At 42.5% G+C, this 11,268-nt stretch overlaps 1 protein-coding gene across 1 annotated transcript; it reads left to right on the forward strand.

Annotated features, from left to right (window-relative positions):
- Positions 1–1,259: 1,259 nt before the first annotated feature.
- On the forward strand, positions 1,260–4,600 carry LOC306695959 (neuronal pentraxin-1-like; the record flags this gene model as incomplete). Its single annotated transcript, XM_079159406.1, has 5 exons — positions 1,260–1,688; positions 2,066–2,273; positions 2,937–3,178; positions 3,567–3,746; positions 4,379–4,600. The coding sequence occupies 5 exons, from the start codon at positions 1,260–1,262 to the stop codon at positions 4,598–4,600; spliced, it is 1,281 nt and encodes a 426-aa protein (XP_079015532.1).
- Positions 4,601–11,268: the final 6,668 nt, after the last annotated feature.

Here is an 11,268-nt window from a genome sequence, read left to right on the forward strand (position 1 = left end):
AGAGAGAGAGAGAGAGAGAGAGAGAGATGATAATGGCAGTCCGACCATGGGACAGGCTTCGCTGGAGGATGGGGATTGTATTTCATTTAAGGTGGACCAATAATTTCACCAAATCATTTGAACTAACCAAATTTGTCATATAAACTCCATTTGTGGTAGAAAACTCAGAAACTCAATAAACATGTACTCAAGTGCACCTAATGGCCTACTTAAAGTGATCCAGACTGACTTCTATGCTGCGCTAGCTACTGAAGGTATACTGAATGTATATGCTGCTTTAGCTTTAAATAATTCAAACAGTGAATACAGTTCCAAAATGTAGATAATATTTATTCCGGGAGTGCTTTTCATGACAGTGTGGGCTCTATGGTAACTCTGACAGCTTGACGGAGTACCAGCGGGGGGCGTGGCTTAGCCAAGGGTCAATTACTGTACCTGATGATGGCAAAAGTTCTGATCGTAAACTTGAGTTAGGGAGCAATATTTAGGATATACCAAAACTTTACTAAAGTTGGCTAACATTAGCCACCATAAGCTACAGCCTATCAGACCACGGCTGTAGCAGTAAATCCTCTGAGTGTATTGAATCCAACAAGTGGACATTTTTATCGTTCAAGAATACTTTTCACTTCTTAATTCTTATTTCAAAATGTACACAGTACAATTTTGAGGTGCCTTGAGCATTTCTATTTTTATGCTGAGTGGCTACTTTAGGCTTTTACACAAAGAAACATCACACTCAACAAAAACTTAATTCCATCCAATTTAACAGTTCTCGCTATTTTCTATATATTGGGGAATGATTTACATAAAATCAGCTTCTAAATTATTAGGCATCCATCAAGTCATTAGACTGGGGTCCTTTCAACCTAATTTCATCAAATTAAAGTGATTTCGGTGTAATTTCCTAAAAAAGAAACTTTTCATAACTCTAGGGCCTGCTTTGAACTTACAAAAACGTTGTGTGCAGCCAAATATGAATTTTAGGACTCAACTATACAGAATTGCTCTCTGTCACTGTAGAGGCTGACTGCTTGGGTGCTTTGCAAACAGTGAGGACGACCTTAAATAAGGGGCTGGACTATGTAGGTACAGCAGAACCCGCTGCCTCCCCCCAGTGATGCAGTGAATCTGCTCTGCGTTATGTCCGCTATATAAACTGCACACAGCGATCGGAGCTCACAACTTCAGTGGACAGCTCCGTGGTGCTGAAATCTCAGAACGATCACTCACTCACCAACTCCCTCAAGCTGCGAGACATGACTGGAACCATGGACGGATTCTCGTGGAAACTTTTTCTACTTTCTTGCCTGGTTGTTGTGGAGAGCTCTGCGCAAGACTTCGGACAGACGCAGTTTATTTGCACGTCGGTGCCCAAGGATATGGACTTGTGCGCGGCCACGATGCAGAACAGCGGTCCGGCGGAGGACCTGAAGACTACGGTCATGCAGCTGCGGGAGACCGTGCTACAGCAAAAAGAGACAATTATGAACCAAAAGGAGACAATCAGGGAACTAACGTCCAAGTTGAGCCGCTGCGAGAGCCAGAGCCTCCCGGCGGCGGGACCCGGTGGGAGACGGCCGGGGTCGAAGAACACGATGGGGGATGTATCACGGGGCACCACGGACACTCTGACCCAGCTGGGACAGACTTTACAGACGTTGAAACAGAGACTGGAGAATCTCGAGGTAGGCAAGCAGAGGAGAGCAGCGCAGCAGGTCAAAAGTTAATTAAATTGTAGCTTCCCCGGTTGTTCATCTGAATGAGGGTTACCCTTCTAATATACTGCTGCAATATTTTTCTGGCTGTGTGAAGTCCCTGCTTGGAGCCACATGTGTTTTAGTTAATCTTTTAATTGACAGTGAGAAAGAAGCATCATAGAAAGTAAACCAGCATCCTTTTGAATAATGTGGCGCAGAGCATACACATAAACAGGCAGTGCAGTGGGACCAGACTGAAGGCTTCACATAGGCTTTAAAGGAACATATTTCAGGGAGTTTAACACCACAGAAAGTATTAATTGTGCCCTTTTAACCCAGTGTCTGTCTCCCTCTGTCCGATGCAGCAGTACAGCCGAGGGAACAACACCGTGCAAGCGAACAGTCTGAAAGATCTGCTCCAAAACAAGATAGACGACATGGAGAAGCAGGTTTTGTCCCGGGTCAACACGATAGAGGAGACCAAACCCGGCACCAGGAATGACACCGACCAGCGGAACAGAGTGGAGTCCACGCTCACCACTCTGCACCATCGGATCACGGACCTGGAGAAAGGTGCGTTTGAATTGTGCGCGCACAAGACTTCCACTTTGCACTCTACGGGAGCTCTAAACATGATTAGGTATAATTTAATTGTTTTTTAAGCTCAAGGGTGCCTAAGTCTTTAGAAAAAAGCTGAAATCTTCAGCATCGCTCATGTTGTGGAAGCGTTCACAATGCCGCAATCATCACGTTGCGCACAGAGTGTGTGTGAGGGAGGAGAGGAGAGCTGCATTGCTTTGCATATCTCAAGACCTGTTAGCACTTTGCTTCGCTGAGTTTATGTTTTTCAAAGGCAAAACCAGAGCACCTAACTTGCATGGGATCCTTATTGCAAATGCAGAGGTCATAGGCAGAGAAACTTTGCAGGGTGCACCTCGCATTGGCGCTTTTCAACACTTGCAAATGTGGGTGCGTACGTTGAATGCACGAGAGAGCTGGGAGACAGAGCCCAAATACACAAGCAAAAGACCGAAAATCATTGAAAACACAGTGTTTCATCTTTAATTAGAGATGGTTGTAATTTTAAAATGGTACAAAGACAAGCTTTTTTTTTTTATTTCTTCCATTAACTGACTTGTACTTAATCATATAAATCCCTTAATCGTAATCATGACTTCATGTAAAACCATATGTGGGTTTATCACTTATCCTCTATAATAACATCTACATCTACAGGTAAAGACGGCAGGCCGACAGATACGTTTCAGCTCACCTTTCCCCTGAGAACCAACTACATGTACGCCAAAGCCAAGAAGAGCCTTCCTGAGATGTACTCCTTCAGCGTGTGTCTGTGGATCAAGTCCAACGCCTCGCCTGGCGTGGGGACATCCTTCTCGTACGCTGTCCCGGGCCAGGCCAACGAGCTGGTGCTGATCGAGTGGGGGAACAACCCTATGGAGATTCTTATCAACGACAAGGTAATGATAAAGTGATTATCATGGATAAAGATGGATTTCACACATTGTTTACATTTGCAGGGCGTCATAATGGCTTTTTGCATTTACATGTGTCATGTAAATATTCAGAATAAATTACAGTGGGTGCAACGGTAGGAAAAAGTTACAATACTTTGTGCTGGGATGACTCAGAGTAACCAGACAATTTCTCATGCGCCAGAAGGAAATGGAATAAAAATAGATGCTGAGGTGTGCAACAGAGGCCTTATTATAGAGGAATCGATGTGTGATTGGGGAAGTGACTCGGCAGGAAGAGAAGGTGTGGAAGCGATGCGTTTTGATTCTGCTACTTAAGTGTGAAATATAGAGAAGGATGTGATTTTTTTTTGTTGCAATGTCTCTGCTGCAGGTTGCAAAGCTGCCGTTCCTCATCAATGACGGGAAATGGCATCACCTCTGCATCACGTGGACCACCCGTGACGGGATGTGGGAAGCCTTCCAGGATGGAGTGATGCGGGGGAGCGGAGAAAATCTGGCACCATACCATCCCATCAAACCAGATGGAGTGCTGGTCCTGGGACAAGAGCAGGTGGATATTCATTTTCAAATCAGCAATTGCAACTTTTGCACTTTAATCCCTCACAAATTGGGAAATAATCCTGAGAATTATGCATTTAATTTTGGACAAAGATTGCTATGAAATGAGACTGTGAAGACATTGCAGAGGTTGCCAATTGAGGCTTTCAAGTCAATTTAGAAAAAAGATCATCCCAGGATTGGAAAAAATAACAGTGCTTCAGTCATTTGGTGTGAATATTGACAGGGAAACATTTGAGATTTTACAAAGAAAATCCCTTTGTTGCACAGAGCAAGACATATCTACTATGATGAGACCTGTATATAATCAAGCATTCTGCCAAATGACACTACTAAATCAAATGATATCATGTATGCAAACATAAATGAAATGTTTCCCAGACTGGAGTTCAGTAAAATCAAAATTAAAAACACATTTTTTAACTAATCTAAGAACAAAAGTTCTCTCAGTTGATGCGACTTATAATAAAATGTGATCATATTTAGTCCTCTGCTCAAATGCACATACATCTAAGACTTCTCCAAAGGACAAAGTACGAAGTTGTTCCAACTTCTCTGACCACTTAACACTTTGATGTGCACTTGAAGTGGTGACGATTGACACTTGTCTGCATTGTTTGACAGGACACGTTGGGAGGAGGCTTTGATGCGACACAAGCTTTTGTTGGTGAACTAGCAAACTTGAACATCTGGAATAGGAAACTTTCTGTCACAGAGATCTACAACTTGGCGACCTGCAACAGCAAACCGACGGCTGGCATCGTCTTCGTCTGGACGGAGAGCAACATCGAAATATTTGGCGGAGCGACCAAATGGACCTTCGAGCCTTGCCGTTCGCTCAACTGAACTGCAATTTCATCCGTCCAAGAAAGGCCACTCTGTGTTTCTGAGCTTTTGTCGTTCATGTCTTCATTTGACGTTTGTTAGAGACTATTTGAGTTGTTGGTAAGCTTAAATCTGGGATTTCTATCTTTCTTAGATATTTATGTGCAAAACGACACTTTTCATCTTGAGGAAAAAAAACAGAAATCATCATGGAAACCTCAGAGAGAAAGTGGTGGTATTTGTTTCGGTATCTGTTTCTCATTTTTTTTTTCTTGGACGTTCAGTTGAAAGCACACCTAAGCTTTTCGTTTGGCTTATCTCTACTTGGACTGGCAGCTGGCAATCTGCGCCTTATGTTTGGACGATTCACAATCCAAGTGAGGAATTACATAACCGCTCCCACCCCCCTTCCCTCTGGAAAGTGGGAGATTACGCTGTCCATCCAATTCTTATCAGTGTTTGGCGCTGTGAAGTGATGTCTGGCGCGGTACAGCTCCCTGCCCCCCCCCCCCCCCCCCCCCCCCCCCCCCCCCCCCCCCTACCTCTCTTTCATTCTGCCCTGCCCCTCCGGAACTTGCACTGTGACTGACTAAGAGATCGCCAGGAGAGGAGGGTATGTTGAAGGACATTGCAAAGTCAGGCTTTGGTACAAGTCAATTTGTAATTGTTGTTTCGCTTCAAGTGTTCCTGTAAGAATGTCGTTAACTTGCCAACATTGCTACAAAGCCTGGGTGCCTTGGGCTGGTACAAATATTCAGCACATTCAGTATGTTTTAAGTTGCAAATTCAATGTTTACTGGTTTATGTTTTCCTTTCTGAGCTGGGTTTAGTTTCTTGTTTCTCTGGTAAATGTTATTTAATTACAGTTTGTTATCTGACATGACGTGTTTCGGCAGGTGTTTGTACTACTCTGTATTAGGAATGTTACAGTGTGTGTATAGTAACAGCATGAATGACAGAGTGCTGTGAAAGCATTGTTGAAATCTGCTTTACTATCTTCTCTGGGTCTGGGTTTTTTACTGTATTGTTATATGCTCCAAGCATGGCAAAACTGAGAGATGAAGAATTTAATTTTTGTAATAAAATTGTGATACTTAATGTCACAGTGCATTCCTGGCTTTGGTTATGTGTATCGAAATATGTGAAGCTGCGAGAGCACTGGGAAAGGTGATGCAGAGCGAGTGGGTGCAGGAGATCAGATAGTACATTTTAACCATGGTCAAACAGTAAAGACAGAAAGCTAACTGCCAGATAAGTGAAATATCCAAAGGCAGTGAAGGTCACAAAGAGGGCGCTTGAGAAAAGAGATGAAACTGCGTGGGTCCCTGTGTGTTTGTGTGCTCTGACTCTTTTTAAGCTGACTGCAGAAGATAACCCACTTGCTGCTTTGTTGCTGCTGTTCTTAGATGCAGTGCCGTGCACTAAAGACAGCGAGGCTGTCAAAGGGGAAAAGTGCTTCGTCATATCATGCTTTCAGTGGCTCAGTTCATCGGAGAGTAGCCTGAACTAAAACTACAGCAATTCGAGCTCAGTTGACTTGTTGCTGGAGCACCAAACATTAGCATTGAAGAGATGGGGCTGTTCCTGCATCTAAATGAGACACTTAATCCCTTACTCAAGCGTCAAGTGGTGAAAGAATAATAAATCAGAAGAACACGATTTGTTCTCCTGCTATTAGAACACCTTTCTTTCCTCACCATGAGACACTTTAGAAAAGGTCCTCACAGTGTGCAGCTGTTGTCTTTGTTTTTCAACTCATATTTTCTTTATCAAGAAAACCTCTAAGTCATGTTGTGCCGAATAATTTCTGCTCATAAACACCACATTTCCTTTGAATAAATTTATTGACCTTTGACTGAAATATTACTGGGGAAAGATGAAGTTGTAGGTCTTCGCAGGTTTGACTCATGCCTGACTTAGTTTAGTGTTTACATACAAGCGGACAATTCATTTGCATACAGTGCATCGACATACAACTACAATTCCAACAGCTGTCAACTCTTACACTTTGATAGAAACTCAAATCCAACCGACGCTTCAACTGCTGAAACTGCTCTTTAGAAACCTCACTGTGGGCTTTGTTTGGCTCAGGAGGAATTACATTCTTAATGCTTTAAACAATAACTCAACTGCTTTGAGAACTTCTTCTTCAACTGACTTCCTAAGCTACTTTCAGCATCAACATGTCAACTGACACTTCAACCGATATTCATTTTCCAGCTGTCTGGACTACTTTGATTGTTTACAGTACACACATTTCAACTGCAATTTTGATTGCTTTAAATTGCTTTCATTGTTGTTCATCTGACATGTTAGCAACTCTCATAGCTTACTCTTTCATGTGTAGTTCAACCGCTTTCAATGTTCAGATACAACACTGAAAATTCAACTGACTACCGGGCTTCAATTTAAAACTAACATTTCAACTGCTTTCAACTCTTCCCATTCAACACTTTATTTTTTTCCGTACCTCAAATTCATCTGACACTTCAACTTATATAATTACCTCAACTTAAAGGGGTAGTATACATATACAGAGCATCCATGATTCAGATTCTGAGCCAGGATTGCATCCACATGGCTCTCAACATGGAGATGGCTGAGCCGGCGGTGCTAACATTGACAGCCGTACTGACAGAGCTAACAGTGTTCCCCTGAGGGAGAACCAGAGGGTCTGGGCGTTGTGCTAGTGCAGTGGTGGCGATTAGGAAGGCAGTGGGACACACACACACACACACACAACACACACACACACACACACACACACACACACACACACACACACACACACACACACACACACACACACACACACACACACACACACACACACACACACACACACACACACAGGGACTCACATGCACTAACATGGACGTACAGCCACACCGGCTTAAACACATAGCACAGAGAAGCTGAGATAACACACAGATGGAGAGTGACTTCTTTCTCTGCTCAGGTATACATTACTCCACTATATCTTTACATAGAAAATAGTTTGCTGCTTTATTAATGCTGACTATCTTATATAGTTCCTTTACACTGCAACTCCCAGACAACATCTTATGCAAACTTTTATCGTTTACTCATTTTTAAAGAAATTTCAATTTGTTTCCTGTGTTTGCACCTGCGATATTCAGCAGCAAGTTTAGCTTTTGCCATCCATTTTATGGAATGAAATTCCACTCCTTAATGTGGTTAGCTCATGAATACATTCATTGAGCCGTGACTGAAACATTATTGGGGAAAGGCAAAATTGTTTTCCCTTGTTCTGTTCAATAAATGTTGATCTTAACTTGACCTTGAAGGGGATTTTCTTTAGCTGAGAGAGAGAGAGAGAGTCTGCATCACCTTAATCTCCCATGATGCACAGCAGAACGCAGCCAGGGTCAGGAACATTTTAAAAGAATGACATGGCATTAATACAAGGCATCAATACAATTCCTGTAGCAGCATGAAAAACAGAGGCAGAAAACAATTTATTCTATCCCTTAGCCACGTTGGCAGATGGGTCCCAAAACACTTGGGTATATCAGCCAATTATATTTATAGAAAATACCAGGACAGCTGAAAGATGAGTGGAGGTGTTTGCCAAAGTGGCTGTCATTGTAGAAGAACTTTCCAACTATATTCGTGATTTACAAGAAAAGTTTTGAAGAAAAAAGTGTAAAAGTCTTTTAACTAAGAAGTTTAACTGTTTTGATGAACCTTATTTTGTGTCCCTTTGAGACCAGCAGGTTATTCTACGACTGCTTCAGCCAGGAAGGGGAGCAACCATGGCCAGATAATCCTGCATCTTATTTTGACGCCACCAAACACAACATCCGTCAATGGGCACACAGTCATGATCAGTAGGTGGTCTGCTTACTACACTCAGCTAATACCCTCCCGGCGAAGTGCTGCTAATCCTGACCGAATATATTTCTGCAGTGCAAATGCATTTGTGCTCCAGAACAAGCTTTGCATTGAAGCGGACGGACTAAAATAGATCCAGGCAGCCTGAAGGATGATCTTACTCTTGATTATACATAAGACACAAAGATCAAGCCTCCTCTTTCATGAACAATTTTGACTGACATGACATGATGAAATGTTCGAGTTACACCCACCTTTGATGGCTCAGAAAGGAAATTAATTACAAAGTAATTGTTCCATAAAGCCTTGACATAAGCGCTAAGGAAGGCACAGGGCTGAAGGAAACTGAGTACAGAGCAACCTCTGAAGGGTTGTTAGTAATTTGCTGCTTCTAAGGTACAGCACACTGCATGATGTTTTGCTGGCAAAGCACATATCCTAGGGCACCTCCTCACCTGGCAATGTAAACAGACGTGGAGGTTCATGATGGAAATTAGGAGACGGTGTCCTGGTTTATTTTTTTCACATCAACTAATATCTTGAGGAAGTTTTCAACAAGACTAAGAGCTATGCTGTAGACTAGCTAAATGCTAATGCCAGCATGCCAACATGCCCTCAATGATAATACTATAACGTTGATGTTTAGCAGGTATAATGTTTACCATGTTCACCATCTCAGGTTAGAGTGTTGACCAATATTTGCTGATTACCACCGAAACAAAGTATTGGACAACAATACATTTTGACTTGATCCATTCAGTCGCTTAGTAGTGGAGATATTTCAGTCAGGAGTCTCGACCAAAGAAGCGGACTGACCAACCGACATTGCCATCTCTAATACATGCTACATTACTCAAATAACAGACAGGTGTGGTCTGAACAGTGCTTCAAAAGAAAAGTTCGACATTTTGGGAAATACCTTAGCTTTTAAGAGTTAGAAGGTCGATACCACCTCTGTAGCTAGCCTGGCTATGTCCAAAGATAACAAAGATAACAAATTCCATTGACCGACACCTCTAAAGTTCACTAACATGTGAGGAATTGTCCTACCTACCAGCACCTCTTCATTTTCCTTTTCTCAACCTTCCTGTTAAATATCAGCAATAAAACAACTTAAAGTCACACTGAATGGAAGTTAAGGCGTCTTTAGTTTATGTACTGTGAGTATTACCCAGCGAAACTGAATATTGAAGCGGTGTACATTTACAAGTGGGCGGGAGTGTAGCGCAGTGCGGAGCTACAGAGCACTGTGGCTTCACACACACCTCCCTCGTCGCTAAAAGTTGACTTATGGATGGATGTCATAATATTATTGGTTGAAATTGGTTGGTAGTAGCTTCAATAAGTGTACTTTATATTTTGTTTTGCAGGAGGAAAAGTTGACTCGATTTTAGTATCAAAATACAAATAGATATTTGTAAAAAACATTGGCATATACTGTATTGTGAAATAGGTTCACAATATGACCGTGGATATGATCCTAACGAGTTACAAATGCATTTTTTATTTCATCTTGACTTTAAACGTTTAAGCTAAGGAAATATGTCTGAGACATACTGTTAAATAAGCAAACCTTACGCACATTGAGCATCAACAGCGAGTCCATTGTGGACTCATGAAGGTTAAACAAGCCATGATTATAAGGAAAGACATGCAACAAACAACAACCAAGTAGGCCAGGTTTTCTAGCCGCACACAGCAGGCTCTATGGCTAAAATGACAACAAACCCTTTCAACAACTACACAAAGAGCTGCTACACATTAAACCAAATCCAATCTCCTTCAGGGATTTATTCGATTCTGATACTAAAATAAGTGGGATCCACTGATTCCTTCCTGTTTCTTTTATTGAGGATGTATATCTGCCGTAACAAAACAGAAGGAGCGAGCACTTTTAAAGATGGGCCCCCTGAGTCAAGCCACCAGAGACAGACAAGAATCATGGTGCTACGTTACATCAATTCCTCCATGGAGGTGTTTTCTTTCTTTTGGAGAGATTGAGTGAATAAAGACATGACATCTCTGCTGACATCTCATTAATTCATAAGCTGTCCCTAGTGGCTGAGACAAGACAGGAATAATGCTTCAGTTAAGAACTGCAGCAATTTCTCTCGTTAACATTGTGGCGACAAAGTAGCACCGTGTAATGAGAGTTTGGGGGTGCCATGCTCAACTAATAAAACTTGAGGAGAACGCCTGCTGAAAGAGTGTTCCTTCGAAGATCAGCAAAATGGTGAAGCCTTTGGACTATTGACAGCCTGCTTAATTCTGTCACTGGAGCTGTTTCATTGAGCTCCAAGACTTGAAATGGTCTCATGGATTTGCCTCACAGCAGATACCTGAAAGTGGAGCGTCAACATTAAGTTTCCTCCTGAGAGAGGAGTGAGAAAGAAAGAAAAGAGTCTCGTCTACTTCCTCTGCTCTCCTCCTCTCCGTTCTCCTCCTATGGTGAGAGCTCCCACAGACAGCAGGGAGTGGAACTCGTGGCATTTACCGATCAGCAGAAGCTTCCAGGAGGGATGCAGGGAGGATAACGGGGCTTCCTGGGCAGGCTGGGATCAAGGTCAATGTAGGCCATGACAGGAGGCCGCTTCACTGGTCATGTCTCAGTGTGGGATGAAAACGCTCCACTAAACGAAGACCTGTCAAGGCCTTATACAGACAGGACCCACTCCTTTTTCACTACTTGTTACTTTGAACAAAGAAGGTGTTATTTCTCTCTAAATATAACCTGAATATCACACACAGACACACACACACAAACACACACACGTCTCAGTGGGCTTCATGGGCAGCATCAGCAATTCACTAACCAGGCCGGGAAGACAAACAAA

This window comes from Pholis gunnellus (assembly GCF_910591455.1).
Source record: "Pholis gunnellus genome assembly, chromosome: 5".
NCBI lineage: Eukaryota > Metazoa > Chordata > Actinopteri > Perciformes > Pholidae > Pholis > Pholis gunnellus.